The sequence below is a fragment of the Furipterus horrens genome, unplaced genomic scaffold (genome assembly GCF_987537825.1).
Source record: "Furipterus horrens unplaced genomic scaffold, mFurHor1.1.pri manual_scaffold_7, whole genome shotgun sequence".
In the NCBI taxonomy this organism is placed as follows: domain Eukaryota; kingdom Metazoa; phylum Chordata; class Mammalia; order Chiroptera; family Furipteridae; genus Furipterus; species Furipterus horrens.
In genome coordinates this window covers 136,385,966-136,411,818 of record NW_028327177.1, presented here as the reverse complement: position 1 = coordinate 136,411,818, position 25,853 = coordinate 136,385,966, and the positions used below count along the sequence as shown (strand labels likewise).

General features: G+C 43.1%; 1 protein-coding gene across 1 annotated transcript in view; it reads right to left on the bottom strand.

Moving 5' to 3' along the window:
• Positions 1–843: 843 nt before the first annotated feature.
• The window catches only part of NKTR (natural killer cell triggering receptor), a 42,022-nt gene continuing 17,012 nt past the window's right edge, over positions 844–25,853 (bottom strand). The window contains exons 7-17 of the mRNA XM_090284578.1: positions 18,853–18,882; positions 18,227–18,372; positions 17,066–17,288; positions 16,471–16,626; positions 11,999–12,086; positions 11,346–11,491; positions 7,191–10,088; positions 4,211–4,306; positions 3,148–3,204; positions 2,528–2,629; positions 844–1,053 (exon numbers count right to left, since the gene is read on the bottom strand). Of these exons, the coding sequence (XP_090140704.1) occupies positions 966–1,053; positions 2,528–2,629; positions 3,148–3,204; positions 4,211–4,306; positions 7,191–10,088; positions 11,346–11,491; positions 11,999–12,086; positions 16,471–16,626; positions 17,066–17,288; positions 18,227–18,372; positions 18,853–18,882 (4,030 nt within the window). The 3' untranslated portion in view covers positions 844–965. The remainder of the gene's footprint in view (positions 1,054–2,527; positions 2,630–3,147; positions 3,205–4,210; positions 4,307–7,190; positions 10,089–11,345; positions 11,492–11,998; positions 12,087–16,470; positions 16,627–17,065; positions 17,289–18,226; positions 18,373–18,852; positions 18,883–25,853) is intronic.

The window sequence follows — 25,853 nt, the reverse complement described above, 5'->3', positions numbered from 1 at the left end:
GAGCGGCCACACAATCCCCTACGCCAGTCCTGCCCGGTCCAGGGGACCCCCAGCCCACACCTGTGGCTTGAGAGAACCCCTCCAAATATTCAAAGTGAATACAGCTCAGAAGGAACCATGTCTGGTGCCAGTGAATAAAAAAAAAGAAAACCTCTCTCTTCTGAGATTGTAATGTGTAACGAAGAACAATGCTCAAAGAGGCACCGAAAGGCACCAAGCACCAAAGGGTGAATTGGAATAGGATTGTTTTACAGTCTAAACTTCTGATCGTATTTATTAGAAAGCACATGAAACATCAGGTTCTCAGAGACAGTGCAGGTACTTATAGTTAAGGCTGGGTTATTCCTCCTAACCTCGCCTGCCAGCCAGAAGTCACAGACAGCAGGCCGTGTGAACGCTTTCCTGATCCTCGAAGACAACAGAGAAGGAAGGAAGGAATTAAGAGCCCCAAAGCCACTGCCTCATACGCCTGGCTATTTGTCAGCATGGATCTGGTGGTTTGTTGTTAAGAGCACGTGTGTATTAGACTCTGTGAACGGTACATACACGTTTGGCCACCTTTAACAGTTCTCCACAGGTCTGTGCTTGGCAGCATATATACTAAAACCTGAAAACGAGCAAAAAGAATCTGTATTCTAAGGAATACATGAGATGGAGAGAAACAGTCTATCTAAAATAATATCACAAATTATACTAAAATTTCATGGTTTCTTGATTCAAGAAAATGATATTTCACTTCCATAGTTGGCTACGGTAAAATGTTGCATAAAAATAGTTTTAGGAGACATATCTGTATTTTAAATTCTGCGCACAAGTAAAGGAACAAGTAACAATTAAGAAGTGTCTATTTCTGAAATTCATCTCTAATATTGAAATAGAACAACAGACTGCCTTTAAGTTTCTTAAACTATTAAGTTACCAGATATTTACAAATAAGATAATTTGTATCAAAAAAGGGGACATTTTCAACTGTATCTGCTGCTTTCACTGGGGCTCCGGTGATGAGAATAACTTCGGTCACTGTCGCTGTCAGAGCCGTAGGACCTACAACTCCTGTGAAACAAAGCAGAACAAACACACGCACACCTCTGAGCCGGCCGTCAGCCCTCTGAATCCCTCCGGCACCTTCTGTTTTCACAAGACTGGCGGCGGCCACATTGACGTGGCACACAGCACGGGGGGCGGACCGTGGGGTATGGTTGTGCTAATGCTGTGGGCTTTTCAGAGGTGCTTTACATGGTACAGAGTGAAACATCACATCTTGGTAAATTACTTGAAATCCACTCATGCAAATGAGCAGAATAATTTTCCATATTACCCAAACGAACATCAATGCTTAATTAGATGGAAGAAGGGGAAAAGGTGCATGAAGAGAGCTTCATTGAAGATATGGAAATCAAAATGGTGCCCAATGAGGGGGCGGGGGGGGGGGGGGCAGGCTCAGAAGGAGCATTGGGACAGTGAGTCAAGAGGACAAGTTTTGGTCCCTATCCAGTTATTTTGAAAAATATTCACCGAGAGCCAGTCACTTTGCTAGACACACACCCCCACGCACACACACCGAGGCACACCAAATACTGTCCCCGGGGCTCAAGGGTAATACAGGACAGTGGGCAGGACAAACAAGGCACACAGGGTGGGGTGGCATACGTCACGGTTAGCAGGCATGAGGGCTTCCCAGAGGCAGTGGGTTGCAGTGGAGACTTGCAGGGTAGGTGGGAATTGGCCATTTCAAGAGGCAGGAGGGGTGTCTCTTGAGCAGAAGCAAAGGTTCCAGCCCATTAACAGGGGCGGGCGGGGGTGTGGGGTGGGTGGGTGCGCGGTGAGGGACAGAAAAGCCTGGGCCTTAGGTGCAATGCTAAGGAGCCTGGACCTGCCCCAGAGGACAGTGTGGAGGGAGCCCTTGAAGATTTTCGAACAAGGAAGTGTCCCGATAACACTGATATTCTACAAGGATTGGTGATTGTCCCTGCAGTGAATGAGGGAAGGGTAAGACTGAAAGCCACCAAAAAATGAACATTATAAAGTCACCATAAAAATCTGTAGTACTAGGCAAAATGTTACCTAAAACATATTTATAAATTATAAAAAAATACATTTCCCTCAAATAAATGTCAAGATGGATGAACCTCAATCCTGTTGCTGAAGCAAATTACTATAACATTTTATTACACACTTTTTAATCTAAAAAATTTGACAAACTGGCTTTGCTATTTCTAGCAACGAGCCCTATTTTAAAAAGCGGGCCTTGCTTTGGGTGGACTTCTCTCTTCTTCCAAGAGAAATGTTTGTCTAAGGATATTTGAATATTTAAAAATCCATTTTAGAGTCAAACGTCAACAATAACTAACAAACATTACTCAGCAGTTCTTAATACAAAGGCCGCATTTACGGCTGCCTGTGGGCTGCTGAAATTCAAGGAGGAGAAAGGATTTCTGTCCTAAGAAGAGTGTGCTTTCTCGTCTAAGCCTGTCGCCTCACACACCAAGCGCCTCAGCACCACGTGGCGCTCCAAGGAGAGACCCACCTGGACCTCCTGGTGTAGCTCCTGCCGCGGTGGTAACTGTCACTCCTCTGGCTCCGACTGCGACTTCGACTCCTGCTGTAGTAGCTGTCGTACGTGTAGGACCTGCTTGAACAGCGACACGAGACACTAAGGTTTCCTCCTCAAACACTCCCACGCTCCCATTCCTTTCTAGGAGCTGCAGAGCGTTCTCTTAGGACACGGGCACTGCCCGATGTGGGGGGGGGGGGGGCACATGTGCCTAACAAGTACTGAGAACCTGAACAACCGCCCCAAGGCGGCCTCACCACGTTAAACAGAAATATGTTAATTTCTTTTCTGCACTGAAAAACATCACAAAATTAACACTGAGTTAGTACGATTGAATCTGGCAGGTACCAGGCACTATATTCAGTAGCACCTGCCATTACAACGGGACATCAATTGTGCCTTTTGACATCAGAGTACAACAGGCCAACAGAAAAAACTGTCAGAGGCCTCACTGATAAAGGACGTGACTTCATGAGACAAATCCACGTGTTTCAGTTTCTCAATAAAACACAACACATTTAAAGGGAACAGCGTTTTATGAAACAAAGCCTCTCAATTCTGCCCTTGCGGGGGTTCCCCAGCCCTGCCCCTACCTGGACCGGCTGTGGGGATCGTATGAGCTGCTCCTGGATCTGCTCCTACTGGACGTCCTAGTATTAATCACATGAGGGACCGTCATCTTGTGGCTCAGGACAGGCTGCATCGAAAATCTAGACAATTATTTACCCATCAAGAGGAAAACACAATGAAACCCGGCAGCTATGTTTAGTTTTTATACCAAGTATATTGGATTTTTAAGAAAAGCATGTTGGATTTCAAAGAAAGACTGAGTCTGCCGCTCCTCTCCTAGGCTCTGACTGGCGGAGAGTGCAGGGAATGAAGGGCTGCCCAGGTGGGACACCTGTAAGTAAAATGAAGCTGCAGCTGAGGAAAACGCCTGAAAGGCAAACAAGGGTTCGAAGAAGCTGGGAGAACTAGAAACCGGGGCTTGCCCCACCCCACTTCTTCATCTGATCCCCCTTTAAAACTCCTCCTATCCTGCCCTGGCTGGTGTGGCTCAGTGCGTTGAACGCTGGCCTGGGAACTGAAAGGTTGATGGTCTGAGTCCCCGTCAGGGCCTGGGCTGCGGGCCAGGGTCCTGGTTTGGGGTGCGTGATAGGCAACCAACTGATATTTCTTTTGCACATCGATGTCTCTGTCCCTCTCCTTCTCCCTCCTTGCCCTCTCTCTGAAAATAAAGAAAATCTTTTAAGAAAAAAGTAGGTTTATAGCTGTAATACAAATAAATACAAAAATTAATAAACTAGAATACAAGAATAAACTGTTTCCTGTACTCACAGCTATAAGCTTACTTTGAAAAAAAGAAACACCTATCCTAGTCTCTAACCCAAGTCCAGAGGTGACTGCAGGCGGGGACGCAGGTTCGGGAAGATGTTCACTGGGGGTGGGGAGGAGGTGGAGGGAGTGCCCGGGGCCTCTCTTAACCATTTCTACTGCTTCTCTTTCCTCATTCTAGGACGATCCTGTCCCGAGAACAGCCAGGGAGAATCTGACTGCTCTGTGAAAGAGAGAACCAGGTGAGGAACTAGGCCTGACTGGTACCGAGCCATGAAAAGCAACGGAGGCCACCTAGGAGGGCGGGATTCACAAGCTCACCTGTGACTTTTGTAACTTCGCGAGGAACTGCTCCGGCTTCTTGTGCGGCCCCTGCTGTACCACCCTCTGCTCCGACTTCTAGAATAGCTTCTTGACCTACAATTAAGAGCGTGAAACTATAATTATATTAACTCCCCATGCTGTTAAAATTAATTACTTATAGGGCAGGAAGGGGAACACACAGTAAGAGGAAAGGTTGTTGGAAAGGTCTCTCATGACTCCTCGCGGTGTGGGTGTGACGGTGACAGTGAATGAGCATTTACATTGAACAGAAAGACGACACAAAGAAAAGCCAGGAAGGGCTGGCACAGGTGCGTGTATAGGGGCCCTGTCAGCAAGACCAGAAGAGGAAGCAATCCTAGCTCCATCGACGGCAGAGCAGGTTAAAAAAACTAACTCGCAGACATAACTGAAATAGTCTGAAGCAGGAAAATGAATGAGCGACAGCCCCATCCATCAACTGAGATATCTCTTTGGAACACAGAGAAAAAGGCAAATGTAGAACATCTATATGTAAAAGGATTTTGTTTGAAAACATGCAAGAGCAACACTGTATAAGGACAAAAACATTTCAGGTAAGACTATACTGAAAAGCAACAGAATTGTAACAGAAGCTTAGAATACGGTTTAACCCGGGGAGAGAACGGAGAAAGCAGGACAGCGCCGGGCAGGGCTACATCAGGTGCATCAAAGCTCTATTCAGGTTAGATGACATTTTAAATTGCTTGTTATGCCTTAACTGTTTATTTTATTTTTAATATCTATTTAACATTTAATAACACAACAAAAATCTAAGTAATGCAATCCTGCCCTCTGCATTCACTTGGCCCTTGCCCTTCCCCTACTTTGGGCCTGTCACCGAGGATCAGGACAATAACCCTTCCTGGAGACGACTCATTAAAACCTTCACAGGTGTCGCTCAGCTTTGAACACATTATGTTCTAATACGATTCCAGTCATGTACTCAACAATGAAAACGCAGGCTGGGAGGTGACTGAAAGATGAGTAGAGAAGCATGTGGATTAGCAGGCATTTAGTCCATCAAAGATGTCCCTAAGCACACCTGGCCGATGCCAAGTGGTCCTTGATACGCGGTCCCGTCAAAAAGGTCCACGCTGAGAAAACATCCCTGGGTTCAAAGAGCTCTCTTATTTATATTTTTGATTTAATGCATAACACATCTATCACGTCTTAGTGCTCCAATAACTGTAGCATGGCTATACTGCCAATTATGGCCAATAACCACCGCTCTCTCACCTTGGTTGCCTAGGTGGTAATGGCACATGGAGTTAGCCAGACAGAGGGGCTTACAGGGACCAAATGTCTCCGTGGACGTTCTGGGCAAAACCCAGATGTTCTGCAAGGCAGTCTCTCACTTCTACAAGTTCACAGCCTAGCAGGGGGGTCAGGCCCAGGCGGGTACCCAAATCAGGGAGGCGGAGTTTAGCTGTCTCAGTCTACTGCCTTAGCTGAAGAGCTGACAGCGAAGTGCTCAGCCTCTCTCTGCCTGTCTTCATTTATGAAATGAAATACCACCCACCCAAAGGCAGTCGTAGGAAAGTACTACATGAGAGTGGCCAGCATCACCAATAGCTCAGAGCTATCAGTGTAAACGGGAAGGCAGACGTTGAGCAGACAGGAGGCTGGAGTAGCTCAACAGGAATAGGAAACGCCAGGATTCACCAGCTCTCTGAGCCCGCTGGGAGTCGGTGGAGTCAGGGGAGGAAGGAGGAGGAGGAGGAGGACGAGCCCAGAGCAAGAGCATGGAATGGTCGGCCAAGGGAGGAGGGGAGCTTCCAGAAGGTGAGGACCGGACACCGGACACCGGCCGGCTGTGTGCAAGAACCTGAAAACCTCATCAGTTCAGTGAGGTGGGGGAGGGAAGGCACAGAGGACAGACTGCAAGCAACTGAGGAGTAAATGGGAGACACTTATTACAGGTGGCAAGTGTCCGTTCCTATTTTTAAAGAAATCTGGGTAAAGGGAGAGAAAGACTGACAAATAACTAGAAGGGGGGGAAAGAACAGTCCAAGACTATGATTGTATTTGAAGTTAAAGGGATGAAAACCAAGCACGATATAATAAGGGATATGAGTAATTAAGAGACAGCGAGGTCAAACCAAGAAATAGTGACCACACAAAAGAATACAAATTAGTTATTCTTACCGCCATCACCACTTCTTTCAGTTAAAAAAGAATCTCAGTCTATGCTGATGACAAAAGTTACATACAACCTGAACCAAAAATAAATAAATATATCTGAAGATGATGGTGATTACCAACCCCTCCAGCCCATCCCAACCTTGAATAAGGATCATCTAACTGGGTGGAAAAGGCAGAGATTAAGAAATACAATTTGGCAATTAAAAAACATGTACATAGGGATGTAAAGTCCAGCACAGGGAACAGAGTCAATAACATTGTAACAACTGTGCGCGGTGCCAGGAGGGGACTGGAAATGCCAGGGGGAACACTTTGTAAAGCATATGACTGTCTACCCACTATGCTGTACACCTGAAACTGATACAAAGTAATACTGAATAGAAACTGTAATTGAAAAACCAAATTAAAAAAAGATCATCTAGATGCTTGTCTTGAGCAGACAACTGTCCCTCAGGCCCTCACCTCCCGCGTGTGTGAAGGGGAGGGTTATGCTGATCATCTCTGAATCCCCTCCATTCTGTGAACGAACAGCCTCACACCTGCCAAGATGGAGAACTCGCCACCTGCCACGGCAGCTGATTTCTTTTGCCAGAGCTTTAGTTGAAAGTGATAGCTTTTTACACCGAGCCCCAATTTCTTCCCTGAAATCTACTCCGTGTCCTGAATCTGCTCTCTGAGTCACATGGCCCAAGGCTTCTCCTTATTCACCTTCCAGATATTTGGAAATCATGATCTTGTCCCTAATTCTGACGTTCTTCTGAGCTAAACAATACCAGACTCTCTTTGGGAGAAAACAAGGAAAGAGAACATTGCTCACCGATAAGAGGATGTGGAACTTCGCGACCGACTTCTTGAATGACTGTAGGAGACAGACCTTGTCCTGTGTCTCGATTTGGTTTCGGATTTACTTCGAGATCGACTCGGACTCCTGGACTGACTGTCACCATCCCGACCAGGTGTCTGCTCATCGCTTGAACTCTCCTGGTTTCTTGGCCTCCGGTTTAAGCGTGCTGTCTTTCTTACTTCATCAAACAGAGACCCCGGTCGAACTTTATTTTTGCTTTTAATTTCTATTCTCAAGCCTTGTGGTTTCATTTCAGGCACAGTAGTCAATGCCTTACCTTCCACAGCCCCGGATGTGACGGCTGCGGGTGCCGCCAGGTTCCCCGCACCTTGCAGGGGCTTCCATTTGTTATCCAGGAGGCTGAGCTGGCCCCTGTCGGCCACCTCGGTCCTCGCTGTGCTTTCCACAGCACCGGCCGGGCCCGCAGAGCTGTCCGGCCTCCCCACCGTGCCCACCGCGGGGCTGTCCGATACCCCGCTGTCCTGTTTCCCCGCCTCTGCCTCGCCAGGCCCGGCCTGCACTTCCTGCTCCACAACAAGGCCTATCTCCAGGGCGTCAAGCCTCGAATTTTCTAGCGGGGACGCCCCCTCCACCTTCGCTGGGGAACCCCTATCAGGAGTGCAGATCTCCATGTTGTCATCGGCCTGAAACACGTCCTCCGCTCCACCCGGGACACTCTCCCCCACACGCTGACTGTCTGGGGGGGAACTGGCCACATTCTCCTCCGCGTGGGAAGGGGTGGGAGACGTGCTGAGTTTACCATCGTCCTGAGCAGGCTGCTCAGCATCCGGTGACGTCGTCACTGCATTCTGTTTACCCGAAGGGCTGCCGTCTTCACAGGGCTTCTCAGTTTGAGGCTTATTTTCTTTTGCAGTTTCACTGTTTTCAGAAACTGGTTTTTTCTCTTGTGGCTCCTGAGTCACTTGCTTTTCATTCATCTCCTCCTCCTCCTCCTCCTCCTCCCCGAATTCTAGTGGAGGCTGCCAGCGAAACGCTTGTTTTCGTTTCGGAGCCTTGGGCTTTTTGTCTTTCTTCCCTTTAATTTTCTCCTTCGCCTTTTTGGCGTGTTCCCTTTTCAGAGTTTCCTTTGACCCGTGCTTGTGCCTCTGTGGCTTCCCTCTAGGGCTTTCTGCCTGGCGACAGGACCCCTCAGAATCAGAGGTCGATGACCGCTGCTTGCCTGATTTCCAAGCACCGTTACCATCGGACAGTGAAGTACCTGCTGAGGACTTTGTAGTGGGTTTGGCTTTGATGTGAATTTCACCAAACTCTGATTCAGAATCTGATGTGGCCTCACCTTCCTCCTTATCAGAAGATGGCCGGGAATTATTTTTACTGTTTCTAGTTACATCTTGTTCAGAATTTGACTCAGAGTCCCATTTACTCCCAGCATAATGCTTCCTTTTGGGTTTACTGCCATCTCTAAAGTGATCGGAAAGATTCCCTTTCGAAGTCCTTTTTTTTGAACGAGGGCCTTCCCGTTCAGGCTTGGATTTCCCTCCTTCTCTGCTTTTCTCTGGTTTGTCATTCGTTTCCAGCTGGACTTGCTTCCCTTTGTCCTGGGCTGACTGAGTGACCTGCACACTTGACTGTTCACTGTCTGTAGAATAATCTAAAGATGACCTGCTTTCGCTATACTTTCTCCGACCCGAAGACTTGTCTCTGCCTTTCACGTATTTACTGCGAGGTGTCTTCTCAGAGCTGCTGCTGCGCCTTTTACTTGAAGTGCTGTTTTTTTTCCCACTGAACCTGAATTTTCTCTTGGCTCGTCTTCCAGCATCACTGCTAACAGAAGAGTAGGAAGATGATCTGCTATACTGTGAATGATCGCTGTATTTATTTCGTGAATGAGACCTAGACGAGGGAGACCTGGACCTCGACCGTGAACTAGCTACACTTCGTGACCTTGTGTACGACCTGGAGTAAGATCTACTCCTGGAGGATCTGCTTCTTGACCTTGGTGAACTTTCTGAACTTCTATCACTGTATTTTGAGTAAGCACTCCGATCACTTTCTGAATTTTTTTCTCTCTTGTGGTAGGATGATGAACTACCAGTCTCTTTAACACTTGCTAAACTGTAAGTGCTTTGGATAGGCAGCAAATGGGTTGTTTTCGCTTTCATTTCCTGAATTCGCTCATAAGAGGGCTTCCAGGGCTTCTGTCCAGGCTTCCACCTGGAAGGAGGGGGACTGTCACTCAGTGGTATCACAGGGATATTTTCCGCCACCACTGGTTGTTGTACTATGATGTTTTCATTTTGTGGCACTACTGCTCTTAAAGGTTCTGTTTTAACTGGTTTGTTTTCACTTAGCTGAGAGGCTGTTCTTCTTGGTGATTCTGATGCTGTCCGTTGGTGCCCCGACTTGGAACTCGATCTGGACTTGGATCTACTTCGAGAATGTGATGAGGATTTTGATGGCGTCCTTGATCTTGAGCTTCCTCTGGAGTAAGACTGCGAGTGAGACTTTGATCTGTATGAGTCTCTGCTGGAATGAGTTGAGGAGCTCTGGTCGTCCTTATCAGACTTCGACCAGTCCCTCTTTGATGAGCGATGGGAGGATGAGGAGGAGGAACGCGACCTCCTTTCTCTATCGCACGAGAGTTTCATTCGTCGGGTGGAAGACTTTGAAGATTCTATGTCAGATGGTACAATAATCCTTCTCTTCTTAGTCTGCTTGTGTCTCCTGCCATGTTTCTGCTTTTTTGCTTTCTTTTTATGCTTAAGCTTTTTCTCTTTTCTGTGTTTTTTATGGTGACCATCAGAGTGTCTTGCTGTACTAAAGTCTGAATAGTATCCATTGTAAGACCATGATCTTGATCTTTGGGACAAGCTTCTTTCATCCCATCTGCTTGAACAGGGGTCACTTAACCTACAGAAAGAACATAATACGCATGTGTTATTTGCAAGCACGTTTTCTAAGCTTTAAAGTTAAAATGCATTCGTTGTCAATACAAATGCACTGACAAAAGCCTAGTTAACAACAAAGTACAGCCTCTGTCGACACTTGAAGCACATGGGGGAAGCATAAAGCAAAGAGTGGCTGGCCTGGTCCTAACCTTACAACTGCAGATGCAGGGACGACCGCTAACAGAGCCACTTACAAAAGGATTTTTTCCAAAAGCTAAGCAAAGAATTTCAGATTTGATAGGAAAGTGGTTTTAAAAACCAAAGCAACTAACCACAGAGCCCTTCTGACACACCGAATTCCGGGCTGTGATCAGCCCCTAACCCTCTGCCTCCAGGAACAATGTCCCAAGTTCCCAAGCAATTCTGCTGAGTCTCTGCAGGTAAGAGGACAGCTGCCCGAACAGAAGAGAAACCTCTTTCGCTAAAGAAGCTCACAAGGCTGTTGTTTGCTCTCAGCCTCACAAAGGTAATCAAGACCTTCCCTGGAGGTTTAAACTACTTACTATGGAAACAGAGGAAGAAGGACACGAAAGTAGACGCAGGCTTCACAATCTCACTGGCAATGCCAGGGCTGAGAGGTGAGAGTCCTCAGTGCCACTGTGTCTAGGCCACGCCCACACAGCAGATGCCCAGTTTCTCCTTCCTCTTCCAATTTCAAACACACTACAGGATGCCCACACCCATCAAGAAAATGCTACCATGAACAATTACAGAGGATCCCCTTGGTCTTCTTTCATTTTTTAATTTTTTTAGTATATTTTCACGAGCTGTTCCAAGGCCAGCCCTGTTTCTAAAATAAACGTTCCACTGTGGGGTGTCACTGAGGCAGAGAGGTGGGTACACTTCTGAAGAAGCGACAGTTCCTGGGGTCAGAAGTCAATGAACACACTGGGTACAGAGTTCCCCATCTACCGATCGATTCATCAGTAACTAAGAAACCTGGCTGTGAAGGTACCTGCTATATGATCTTAAGTTCTGATTATTTCTAAATTGAACAGGAAATCTCTAAGAGATTCAGGAGGTTTATAGTCTCGTGCGGGGAAAATAGAAGGCCTCCTGGAGAACAGCCCCACTTTCACCAAGTATTCCCAAATGTATTCTCTGTCACCGTCTCATTTTAAATTTAAATTTTTAATGAAAGGTCCCAAAGTCAGTCTCTACCCCCGTAACACTTGAAGCACAGCAGACCCTGGCCTGCGCGCAGACTCCGCGCTCTTACTTGTCTCCTTTGCTCCACTTCTCGCCGCTGGGCGGCCTGTACGCCCTCAGCCTCTGCATCTCCTCCTTCCAGTGCGGCGGCGTCTCGCTGCCGTTGTCGTCGTCCGACTCCGAGCAGGACCTGGGTCTCGGAGGCGTGTGATAGCGCTTTCAAAACAAAGACAGGAATCGCTGTTTTTAAAATACCCCCCACTCAGTCTGCTACAGGACAGAGCTAGGTGTAAGACCCAATCTCAGGCCCCACCCAAAGGCAAGAATGACCGAAGTACCAAAAGGATGATATGAAGTTACGTCAAACAGAAGCAACTGAGAGAAATGGGAAGGGCTGAGGTTTACCTGTAATCACACGTGAAAATTTCCTCTTCGAAGTCCAAACGGTTACATTCATTAGCCTAGAGTATTCAGCATACTAAGATTTCTCAACATACTCGCTGACTGTTTCACATGTGCATTTCATACTTAAACCCACTCAAACATGGCAGTAAACTCAGTAAACTCTGATGTAAGAGCAATACCTTGCCGTAGCTATGGAGAACACAACTAGCTCCTTGAACAGCTTTGGATTATACTTAAAAGCAAAGCTAGCATTTTGCCTCCAGGTAAAAACATTTTACTACTTAGATGATTTGAAAAAGGAAGTCTTAACAAACATACAATTGTGCCCCTTCCTTTAATCTTCCGTCCAGACTTTGATACAGATGGTTTCTGATCACTTACAGTGGGAGCAGCATCAGGAATCTTCCTGGAAAAGGTGATTGACAATTAAAAATAAGCAAATGTAGGCAGTTTTCTCAACGTTTACATGTAGAGTTTATGTTCCTGTAATACAAAAACACTCATTTAGATCCAATACTCATGCAGAATGAGGCATTCCACGTGACCTTATTTTCTAACCCTTCAAATGCCAAAACTTAAAAAAAAAAGGAAAAAGTATCCCAACTGGGTAGAAACACATACTAGTATTTACCTTTTTGAGCACAGTACTATCTTTAAACGAAACCTGTTCTGGAAGTCTCCTGTCAGAACAGTAGCGTCCTGAGAGAGTCCTGAGTTCTTCCTGACTCATGCTCAATCGTGCTTTTTCAGGCGGTTTTTCTTTTACTTTCTACTTTTTTATAGTTCATCTGTCTTCACCTCTCTACTACTAACTGCCCCTCCCCTTCAGTGCTCTGAATCTTCTGCCTTGTGTTATGGGCAATTTTACGAGTACAGATTTTGTGGTGGCTGCAGTTCTCCGTGCATAAGAAGTTTATTCTGAGATGAGCGGCGGCTGCAGTGGCGCCCGAGTCCGCGCAGGTCCCCCCTCCCGAACCCCAGTACGCGCGGCGTAGTTGGAAGTCGGAGGCCAGGCGAACCTGGATGTGAGATCCTGGACAGGAGGAAGGAAGATTTTTGACACACAAATATGGACCTGGAGGCCAAAGTGAAGAAGATGGGCTTAGGTCATGAGCAAGGATTTGGAGCCCCCTGTTTAAAATGCAAAGAAAAATGTGAAGGCTTTGAACTGCACTTCTGGAGAAAAATATGTCATAACTGCAGGTGCAGCCAAGAAGGGCATGATGTCCTATTGAGCAATGAAGATGATCGAAAAGTGGGGCAACTCTTTGAAGACACCAAGTATATCACCCTGATTGCAAAGCTAAAAACAGATGGAGTTCCCATGTATAAATTCAATGTTATGATATTGACCAGTCCAGTTGCTGCCAAGAAGAGTGTCTCCATCAACACAGTGACCTATGAATGGGCTCCTCCTGTCCGGAATCGGGCATGGGCCAGGCAGTACATGCGCGGACTAGGAGTAGTTATCTCATTGTGGGTTTGATTTGTTACTTCCCTAATGATTAATGATATTAAACATCTTTCCATTTGCTTACTTGCCATCTATATAGCTTCAATATAAGAATTCATTGCCAAATCCAAGGCCATGAAGATTTACCCATTCTTCTCTAGTTGTATGGTTTTAACCCTTACATTTAGGCTGCTCACCCATTTTGAGTTAATTTATGTATAGGTTCTGAGGTAGGAGTCCAACCTCATTCTTTGGCATGTGGAAATCCAGTTGTCCCAGTACCATTTATTGAAAAGAATATTCTTTCTCCACTGAGTGGATGTGGTACCCTGGTCTAGTATCAACTGGCCACAGATGCCTGAGCATTCCATTGGTCTCTGTGTCTCTTCTTAATGTCAGTATCACACTATTTTAATGACTGTAGCTTTGTGGTAAGTTTTGAAATCAGGAAGTATGAGTCCTCCAACTTTGTCCTTCTTTTTCAAGATTATTTTGGTTATTCAGGGTCCCCTGCAATTCCATATGAATTTGGGTTTTGACTTTTCCATTTCTACAGAAAGGTTTTTGGAAATTTGATAGAGATTGCACTAAAATCCATAGTTCACTTTAGAAATCTTTACAATATTCCAATCCATAAACATGAAATGTCTTTCCATTTATTTATGGTCTTAATTTCTTTCAGCAATATTCTGTAGTTTTCACTGCTTAAGTCTTTTGCCTCTTTGATTAAATTTATTTCTAAGTATTTTACTCTTTTAGATATCATTTTAAATGGAACTGCTTTCTTACTTTCCTTTTCTGATTGTTGCTTGTTGTTAGTAAGCATTTTAAAGGCATTAGCTCACTAATCCTCATAACACCACTAGGGGGTAGATACTATTATATCTCCATTTTGAAGAATTTCATGATTAAGTGGGTAAAGATCGTGCCCAAGGTCACGGACATAAATGAAACTTAACATCTGTAACGATTATATAGAGTTTTCTAAGGTTCCAGAAACCTGGCTCCAGATACTTCTAACTATAAACTATGTTACAGTTTCTTCTGTCATTTCATACTCCTGGTATCACTTGATCCTCACTATGAGATAATTAGGTGCTCTTGGCAGACAAGGGTGGGACTCATGTTCCTCATGAAGAAAAACAAGCAATGAACACCAATCGACTGGCCTACAGGTGTTCAGCAAGAATTAATGTCTGCCTGGAACATTTTAGATATCGATCCAGCACTGCCCCCACCATCCACCTCTCTACAACATTCTGATTTGATTTGCTGTACGGCCCAGAAATTGCCACTTTTCAAAGCTTGCTAAATTACCGTAAAGTGCAACTGGGGTTGAGAACAAATGAACCAGAGCAAGCATGGAGCCCAGCTCCTGCTAAGCCAACTGTAACTGACAATGAGCTGAACTGCTGGAAAGGCAGTACGGCAGCACGCTCACTCGGGCTGGTCACCCGTTTCTCCTCCTTGCATGTGCTGAGTTCTTGAAGCACACTCAGTTCTAGCTCCCAAACAACTGGTCAAAATCTCAAAGACCCCAACAAGCTAGATCAATATGCTATCTTTATATGACACAACTACCAGCCAATTATGATTTAAAGTAATTCTGCACAAAATAACGTCCTGAGATGTGACCAAAGAAGAGTAACGACCCAATAAACTTACCAGCAGCATTCAGTCACAAATGCGAGACAGTGGTATAAACTACTTTAAACAATACCAGATAACAGGGCGCAGCAAACTTTTTCTGTAAAGAGCCCATGAGTATTTTAGGATTTGTAAACCATAAATTTAAGGCTATTATATAGGCACTTATATAACAAGGAAAAAAAACCCCCAATTTTCATAAATATTTTATTAACAAAATTTAAAATATAATAACTGAGTATCATTTTTCTTTTGTAATACACATCTACTAATGAGAGGACTGAAATTCGTTTTGGGGGTGATAACATTTCACTCAATTAGGGTCCATAGTATTTCCTATCAAAATAGATCATGTCAATGCTGTTCGTTTGGTAATGCTGATCTGTAATTAGATTTTACACGGTTCATTTGAGAATGTCTTTCCACATCATGGGTTGTATGCGGAGCACCTGCAATACTGGAGAGCTGTAAGTGCATCCCTGGGGTGTGCAGTGTCCCGAGTAGAGTGTAAAGCAGTAACAGCCCCCCACACAAACCCCGCGGCAACGACTCAATTCTGCTCTTGTACAGAAACAGGCCACGAAAATCCTGAACAAATGACTTGGCCAAGGTCCAGTGAAACGTCTTGGGAACACTGTATTCATATATTTCCAGTATCACAAAATCTTATTTTTTCTTTTGATATCTTCCCCCACGAACATTTAAAAATATAAAGCCCATTTTTAGCTCACGGCCTGCACAAAAAAAACAGGCAGTAGGTCAAATTCGGTGCATGGACTATAGTTTGCCACCCCCTGTCACAGGGCACTGAGGCTGATCTCTCAGGTTTCCTACCTTCTGAAAGCCAATGGATTTGATCAATGACTCAATATCTTGTCTTTTAAGAAAGAAGGGTATGATCCAGAAATTTCAAAAATGAAAACACCAGCATCTTAAGCTATTAATTCAAAGATACATCCTATTCTGTAATAGCTTTATAAAATGAGGCGATTCAGGCTTAAAAATATTTAATAAACTACATAATAAACTTATGTAGACATCTGGCTGTGAACAGGGATATTTGCATAACTTCTCAGCCTTTAATCTAACTTTTCATAGGGAATTTATCAACTGCACCAGCAATATTATTATATTTCTGTTCACTGTTCACACAATACTTCTTTTAGTAATTCTAAACTTGAATCTAAGATACAAAATACATTAAATATTATCTTTTGAGACCAAATCTAAAGCTACACATTAGCTTTTCCAAAGCAGAGAAGTTATCACCAAGGAAGTTAACGACAGTAACACATTTATGATACTAAATTCTATCACCAACTGCCATGCAATTGAGTTCACACTATTCAAATTGGAACACATGTTTTATTTCTCTATAGGATCCAAAGAGTTCAACTAACTTTGCTCTGACAACAAAAATTTTACCTCTAATGAAAAGCCAAGTAAATCAGATTAGTAATGAAACCTTTCCAGGCCTCCAACGAGAACTTCTCCCCTGACCAACTTGCCCAACCCCCTCTTCCTACAAGCAGAATGTGAATTCTGGAAGGCAGGGTCCATGTCATTATTTAATCTGGTATCTCCCACAGTCACCTTCCAAAGTGCTCTGACTGTGGGCCGTGCTCAATCAATGAGTGTGGAGCTGATGACATCACCAATTAGAAATGAAAACAGTAAGCATCCTACTTACGGTTCAGGTTCGACTGTGACAAGAGGCATATCTCTCCTCAGTAAAAACCGGTTCTCAGGCACTGGGGGGATCTCTTCTGGGCGGACCACAGGCTTTTCCCTTTTAGCATTTGACTCGACTGACCTTTTTCCATTGGTATCACTTCTCTCTGAGTGACTTAGAGAGAACGTACCATGTCACCAATAAAGATGTGTAATGTTTGCATTTCATAATAAAAGTACATAAAATTAGATCATAAATAGCAAAACTACTGATACCTTACAAGTCTCACTAGAAAGATTTACAGTGTTCTCAAAGAGAACATATAAAACATCAATCCAAATGAAAAAACACAGGAGTAAAATTCTGAAAACTGTCAAGTGAATCCTAACTTTTCTGAGTCTCGGGGATTATTTTCCCCTGCAAACCACTCACTCTTCAATACGAAATGTCTCTGCTGCCCTGGACTTGCCAGATTTCAATTTCCGTACAAATGCTACCCTTTCTCGGCAACAGAGAGCAAAGTGAAGTTTACAGAATTACACACTTCGCTTTCCCCATCCAGGGAGTTTATTTATTTATTTTAGGCGAGCCTGTTCTAGGGTGCCACACGTACCCTTTCGGGCTCACTGCGTGTTTATTCCTCGGCTCTTCTGAGCCGCTTATTTCCTTTCGCCTCTTCTTCGAATGTTTAACTTTCAGCCTCCTCTTATGTTTCCTCCTTCTGCTTCTCTCCTGCTCGATCTCACTTTCTGAGGATGACTCTGAAGAGGAAGAGGAATTGGAAGAGGAATCCGATTCTTCTGAATGAGTTGGTTTCTTCCTTTTCTTCTCAAAAACTTTTAAAAAACGTAACAAAAATATTAGTACTGGAGTGTCTACCTTTCAAAGTAAAAAAATGTTGATTACCAAATACTGTAAAATGAGGTTTATGTATAGCAAACTAAAAACAAAACTTAACTGAACTTTTTTTTAAGCTGCTAATATAATCTGATGAGATTATAAGGTAACAAAGCAGATGCCTTCATGAAGACTAGTGGGGTCATATAAGAAAGTAAGTAACTGCATAATATGACAAATAATAAGTGCTAAAAAAGAAAAAAGGCAAGCAGTGTAAAGAGAATGGGGAGAGTCGGGGCTAATTTAAGGTAATATTTGAGCAGAGACGTAAAGGGAGTGAGGGAGGGGTCACAGATTTCTGAATGAAGAGTGCTCCAAACAGAGTAAACAGCTGGCACAAAGCCCCCGAGGACTTGGCAGGTCTAAACAGTCAAGGTCAAGGTGGCTGGAAGACAATGAATGATGGGGAAGGCGGCAGAAAGAGCAGAGAGCCAGCCAGCCTTACAGGCCACTGTAGACACTCGCTCTGGCTGACTGAGAAGGGGGGCTTAGGGGACGGTCACTCTGGTGCCTGCCTGGGACAGGCCGTAGAGGGCCAGAAGTGTAAACAAGGAGACTGAGTAGGAGGCTACCGCTGCTGAGAAAAGATTACAGAGGAGTCAAGAGAGAGGCAAAAGAGCACTTACGAGGCCACTGCAACAAGCCAGGTAAGAGATACTGGTGCCGAGGACCAGTTAGCAGGGGAGTAAGAAGAAGAGGTGACATGTGATGACACCTGCTGACGGGCCGGTACAGGGTATGACAGAGGGCTCTCAGGGTATTGCTGTGGCCCTCGTAGGCGGTTTGTCCACCACTGAAACCCAGGAGGTATCTTTAAGTTATAATCTTCAACACAAGTCACCTGTACCCTAGCTCCCTTTACTCCCCAAACTCTCACCATCTTTGGTTGATTTCGTGGCAAGCACCCCACAGTCAATAACTCGCACGTCCGCGTAAGGTCTGCTGGCAGCATCGGTTTTCAGGTTTTCAATTTGCTCGATTACTTCAAAACCGGAAATAACTAGTCCAAAGACAACATGAACCCTGTCCCAACACAAATTCAAGAAAGAACTGGTTTGCTGATAATTAAGCCATGAGCAATAATCAAGACAACTGTTATAAATGATGTGTCCATAGACCTGAAAATAGAACTTGAGATCTGCTTCATAAAAGAAAAAAAAATTACCGAAACAGGGCCTTAGTTTTCTGCCTTTAAAATAACGGTTCTTAACTATTTTATGGCAAAGAGCCCTATACCAGTCAGAGTGCACTTGCTGCTCAGAACCACCCTCACGTGGTCACTTCACGGCTGAAAGGCCCATCCGTGGGCCGCAGTTAGGACCCCTTCAGGGCATGAAAGCCACGGTGTCTCAAGACTATGACACCAAGGGATCCTTAAGGAAGAGTCTGGCTGTGAGATTAACCCAGAGATCAAGAGCGCCCCCTTGAGGGCTCACCCAGGTCCAATGCATCAGGGACTGCCACCCAAAGACCTCCTCAAGGTAGTAAGAAGGGAACTCTTACCCGTCCAGGTGCGGAGCGGGCTTTGTGGTGCTGCGTAATAAGTACCAATAATACAAAGGCGACGGCAGAGACCAGGTGTCCGGGTGGACAGAGCGGAACGGTTTAACACACAGCATGTAGAAAACAAAGAGGTAAAGATAAAAAGACGGGAAAAAGTTAAACATGATATACATGTGAACTTTTACATGTAAACCTTAAAAACAGCAATAGCAGCCATTTTACTGATAAAAACCTTAAAAATTATAATGAATTATGAAACCATATCTATCTCTCCAATATGAAGGTTACATATGTATACATACATATATATGAAATAGGTTTGAAATATACAGCATAGATGTTAAAGTTACTCTCAATTCCAAAATAACAACAAAAACAAACTGAAAATTTATTAAGGTAAATAGGAATAAAAAATACCTATCATTTGCCCTACGGAAGGAAAAGTGTGACCAACACGTGTTCCACACACTTAAATGAGTTCTTCTCTTGTTCACGTGCTGCTGGAGGGAGCGTGGGCTCCTTCGTTACTTCTCACTCTCAGCCAGAGTGCATCTTTTAGGCAGGCACATGGGAGTGAGGCCTCAGGAATTCTGTTTCCAGAACTTCCTGCCTCTCTTCCTTCACCTAAGGTGAAGCTCTGCCACCACCCACAGCAGCTCTGAAAGTGTGATCGGGAGCAAACCTTCCATCTGCCAATGCTTCTGACAGCAAAGTAAATAATGATGGATAACATTAATAGGCATTTCAAATCTCCAGGGCCCAGAAGACACTCAACCGGCTTCTTCCAGTCACAAACTGGCAGGTGGTCACTACTGGGAAGACTATGGGTGTACTTGGCTAAGATATTTTGAACCCAAGCTGGTTTTCCCATAGCATGTTTACAGATCTTCATACCTGTGATTGCAGCAGAAAAAAGAAAACCAAAAGCAGATATATCTAGACTCAGAAGTATATGCTACAAACACTGTAGTTTTTAAGAATAAGAAATATATATTTGAGAGACAGGTCACTGGATATCAGGCCATGTTAAGGCAGTCAATTGTACTAGAAGCTCCCATATCAATTTTTATATTTATTTAAAGGCAATTCTATGACACCTAAGTCAACAAAATACTATTTAACCTTCTTCACAACAATGCTAAAAATCTTCACTCTACAAAGAATTTAACACTTATATTAAGAAAATTCAGTTCTATATGACCATGTCAATTAAGTAGTTTCAGAATTTTAAAGGGAATCTTGAGTTTTAAAACCACTAATCTCAAATTTTCCTTAGAAGACTGAGAAGTGGTCATTCGAGCTAATGCAATAATAAACATGAATAAAAAGAGGTGGAAGGAAGGAAGGAAGGAAGGAAGGAAAGATGGAAGAAAGAAGAAAGGAAGCAAGCGAGCCCTGGCTGGGTTGCTTAGTTGGTTAGAGCATTGTCCCAATACACCAAGGTTGTGGGTTTGATCCCTGGTCAGGGCACATACAAGAATCAATCAATAAATGCACAAATAACTGGAACAATAAATAGATGTTTCTTTCTTTCTTTCTCCCTTCCTCACTCTCTCTAAAATCCATTTTTTAAAAATTCTTTTTTTAAAAAATAGCCCTGGCTGGTGTGGCTCAGTGGATTGAGTACCGCCCTATGAACCAAAGGGTTGCTGGTTCGATTCCTGGTTGGGCAAATGCCTGGGTTGCAGGTTGGGCCCCCAGTTGGGCCGCACAGGAGCGATGAAACTACTGTGGACAGTATCTTTAAGATAGAAATGTGCTTCCCACAATGGAAAACTTAACCAAGGCACACATAAGATAGGAAATCAGTCCGTACTCTAGACAATATTTCCATTGTGTGAAAGATATAAGGAGGTAAAAAATTTAAAGGCAAAAATGTTCTGAAATGCAAAGGCTCAGTCTCAAATGTGTAGCAGTGAATACAATGGATGGTTTGTTGGTTAGATTTATTCCTCTTCCTTCCTTGATTCTTTCTCTCATGACTCCCAATCTTCTGGGGTTGGGGAAAGCCTACAGATTTTTCTAAAACACACAGAACCCAACTCAACGTGCCACACTGGCTACTAAAAGTGCTGTAAAAACACATTATGGCAAATCTTTGGAGCCAATGGTAAAATTAAAATATTCCAGCTAACTGCATGATGCAGGAACATACTGCTTGAGACTAAATTTGAGGATGGAACAGCTGCCCTTATGATAGATTCAAGTTTTGTTTTTAATTCAAATAAAAACTGAAGACAAATGAACTTGGTCCTTTACTGCGACAGTGAAGAAAACAAATGAAGACAGGGACAATTCTTTCCAGGACGAATTTCAGATGGCCCACTGTGCCTGAACTGGTGTAATTAAGTCCGTTACTCACATCTGCAATTCAGGATGCAATGATACAAATGTATACCTTAATTGGCTTAGACTACAAGTTAAGAATACTGAAAGATCTTAATGAAAGAAAGCCCTCTGGGATTCTCAGCCTCTGTTCCGGAAGTAGAAATCCCAATGTAAAGCAGGCTTCCTGGCACTGGGCTGACACTTAAGACACAGACAAAAAGAGGATGTTGCCAAACGGGGTAACAGAAGGGCAGGTGGAAATGATATGCTCAGTCCAAGCTATTCAGTTCTATTAAAGTGGACAAAGAGACCTCATCCCACCAACTCTTAACTGTACCGATCTTTCAAAACTATACAGTTGGGAAGTCCCATGTAGTGATGGCACATGCTCAGTAAGTTAGAACCTTAAGGAGGCCAGAGACTATCCATCACTTGTTTATGCTTGTGAAACATATCTGAAGGGCAAACAACCACAAAGAACATTTCAAATGATAAAAGCTTTCAATAGTTTCATATTCTCTTGTCACTTAGACACTGATTTTCCAGGTTCCCCCAACCTCTGAATCTGCTTTAAAGTTACAAGGGTTGGCAAAAGTAGGTTAGAAATAATAATAAGTGCCACAATAATTAATAAATAATAATAAGAATAAACTCTGTGTTTCATGTACTCACAACGGTAAACCTACTTTTGCCCACTCCTGTATATGTGCAAGGGTTCATTTAAACCTTGTAAATTGAAAAGTGTTACTGTTACACGAACAATCTACATTTTTACACCATTATCAAAGAAGCATTTGGCTTTATACAGAATTTAATTGTTCTGTGCTAAAATGAAATCTAAACCCATTATATAAATGAAACACCCCCACCTCAAATGTGTGTGGAAACTTAGCAGAAACAAGCCACGGAAATTAAAACATACTTCCCAGGGTTAACCATGAACAAGAACACATTTGTTTTACATGTATTGTTGCCATACAGATCAAGCAGAGTTTTTTTTTTCCCTTAAAATTGTTCAATGCACATAACAACAGATTAAAGAGAGAAAGGCAAAGAAAGAAAAAGAGAGCCTTAGAGTAATGAGACATTACCTTTGGAGCGCACGGTGTAACACTCTTTCTGTAAATTTTACACAAAAATGGCAAGAAATAAATTGTAATACACTTTTAAGACAAGACTGAATCTATGTTTTAATATCAATATAACTTTGAAATTAAATATTTTCAAGTTTTATGCAAAGCAAGAAAGCTTTTTACAATGGAGGGCTCTAAATTTTCTTTCACATAGGTGTGCACGTAGAGATGAACTACACTCAGAAGCTCTGGAGCTGAAGTCGGGATCTGCTCAGACCTTTAATACTGTTACACTAGAGTGTTAATACCTATTAAAAAATATTACATTTTTCTTCACAAATCCTAGAAGCTAGCTGAATCAACTAATACCTTTCTCAAAAAGAGAATAATGTATCCTGAGGACATAAGACATAAATTTTGAATGCCCGGGAGCTGTTAATACCAGTGGAAAGCCAAGATTTCAATGGAAAAAACTGAGTTAAGAGAAATCAAAACAAAATTTCAGGCAACTTTGTACTAATTTACTTCAGTTAAAGAATCTTGCGTGCTTGCACATTTGAAACAATTTTTCCGTCACACACCACAACAGAAGTTAACAAGTAAATGTCTGGACTATAGTTGCTGTTCATTGACATACACGTTATAGCTGTTAAGTCACTGAAAATAATAATAAAATAATAAAGCGCCATAACTAGAATTTTAAGGATCTTCTCAAAAGAGAAAAGGGCAAGAGAGATGAATGTAGAAGAGCGTATCAAATCCTGGCCACAGACAGTACTTTCTTTTCCTGTCTGTCTCTGATTTGCCCCATTATATACATTTTTTCAAAGAGTATGCCATCTGACCAATTTTAACTCAAACCTGAAACACACCTATTACTACTCAGATCAAAAACCTTATTATATACAGTAGACAAAATTATTTATGGGGGGTTTGAACATATTAAATACTAAAATACTTAAAAACAAGCTTGAATTTCTTATAAAGGCATTGATACATGAATTATTGCCAAAAATATGTTCCAAATAATGTGAAGCTTCAATGAATATAAAAAAAAAAGTGACTCTAGGTGTGAACAATACGGGAGAAGAGGACATATTTCGGTCTAACGGACCCGCTAACACGCAAGTTTCTCCTTGCAACCCCTGACGCTACCACACCGTCGTGGGGGAGGCGCCCGCGAACCGCACGCTGGCAGCCGAACAAACCGCACAGAGCGGCAGCCGTGCAAGGCACGATGCGGCGCTCCACATGCGTGTCCCGAGTCACCGAAATAGAAGAGCTTTCAAAAAAGTCAGCGCTCATGTTAACATACTATCCAGTGGTGACATACCACATAAATACTAAGTAATACTAACACTGAATTGGGGATGACACTGATATTCAGAGAACTTGGCTCACGGTTACATTTCATGAACATCTTTGCTCATGAAAAATCTTGAAATTAACCAATGAAGGTATTAGCCAAGAAAATGGAGGGAGAAAGCTAGAACTTCTCAGGTTATTACCACTTACTAGCGTTTCTTCTCAAATCTACTTTTGCTACCCAAAATGTCAACAAAGCCTGACAAACCCTGGGAACCAACCCCCCAGCTCCCTCCGCTCCACTACTCTGAGGTGAGCAGCACCTCCCTCCCATTCAGGGGACGGGCCCCTTGCAAGGCAGGCTCTTCAATGGCAGAACATACCTAGAACTTGTCTTCCTCCCCTAGCCCTACTTAGGCTGTTACAACGCAAACGCTGTTTGATTGAAGTTTGGCTTTTCTGTATTTACCTCATTTTCTTCTGTTTTTATAATGATCATGACCCCTGACCGAGACCTCTCCAAAGCCCTGAGGGTCTGCTCCGCGCTGTGACCTAAGGCCTGCACAGACCGAGAGCAAAGGGGACAAGGGCCATGGCCACAGACCGAGCCCTAAGGGCAGCGGACAGAAACGCTGCTGCCGCTGCCCCGGTCAGGCACGATGAGCTCAAAGCGTCTCAGCAGCACCTTCCGGACTCATGAAAACGAGGCAATGACAATGTTTTCCTTCAGACAAGACAACGGTTGCTTAAAAATCACTCCATATATGCAGAAACTTAGCATCAACCTACAGAACTTTCCTCCTTTTATGTCCACACTTTCACATGAAAATATTTACTTTATCTTTGAAAGTAGGGTAGGCTCTTCATAACATGTCATTTTATTTCCCAGTAATCCTTGATGCTTCTAATACCTCACTCAAATAAATTCAGAGCAGAGTGGCCAATGAGATTTCGTAGCTTACAGTGTGCAGCATTCTCTTTGGCTATCATTTTTTCTACAATATGAATAAAATTTCTATAGAACCTGGGCTTTATATGGTTTTTTTTGTCTTTAGCATTATCTATAGAATGAAAAGATTGGACTAGATCTCTAAATCCTTCCCACTCTAAGATTTTGTAGTTCAATAGCTTTTATTGTGGTTTTTCCTATCTTTAGCTTAAAATAGAAATGAATGGACAAAATGACTAAACACTGAGTTAACTTAGCTATTACTTTGGTCTCTGTTCTTTGAATTCCTTCAAAAATACTTCAACATGAACCATTATTTCCTCAGCAATTCATGGGGACAGTGCCATATGTCACTTCTCTCATGCTTCTTGAGCAGTACTATATCAAAAAGAATCAGTTTTCTTCTATTTAGGCCCCCTGAAAACAAAATCATTATAACTAATACAGTAGTAGATATAAGCAGTTAATGCAAAAATTACAAATAGCTTCATAGAAGAAAACCTCATTTTCATCATATATGTGACTGTTCCGCCCAAAGAAATATATGCAAAATTATGTGTAATAAAGATGCTGAAGGCATAGGAAGGGGAAATTTTAAATGTGAAAGTAATGAAGACAACAGTTATTGCACAAAGCAAAAGAATCCTTGAGGAACATTTGGAAAATACCCATACTAATAGCGCTAAATTTACTCCTTAGGAATTGCAAAGTAACAGTTAGAACGTAAACTACAAATCCAATTTTGCAAGAGTAGATTAGAAGTCCTTATTAAGCTTATGAAACAGGACTATAAAGGCAGTTCTTGGCCTTTTAACACCTATTCTCACATTCTCCTTTCCTTTTCAAACTGCAGAACTACTGCTCCAGGTGCTACAGAAGGAGCTGGGGTTAAGAAGGTAAAAGGCAGGAGAGTCATCAGAGAACTCCGTGATCATCAACCCCCGAAACCTTAGCCTGCAGAGCTGTTATCTGTGACTACATACCCAACTTGAAAACAGCACATTACACTATTTTACTATTTCTGACTCCAAAAGGATTTGCAAAACATGAATTTTCAAAGATTTTTCTCTTAGGGAGAAAACCATCTCCCTTTTACTAGCCTTTCTATAAAATATAAAAGCAAGGAGATGTCTTGTTTAGAAAGGTAACTGATGGCTTGATTTTTACACTGCAACCCATGGGGAACTGGTACTTTTAGCCAGCATTAAAAAGCACATTCATAAAAACGTCTTAGAAAAAAAAGAGAGATCAGGATTTTTTTGGGTGTGCAAAAGCACGCTATTACTTCCGAGATGGCTTTTAACTGGAAACTCATTCCCAGAATTAAATTTCAAACTAAAAGTAGG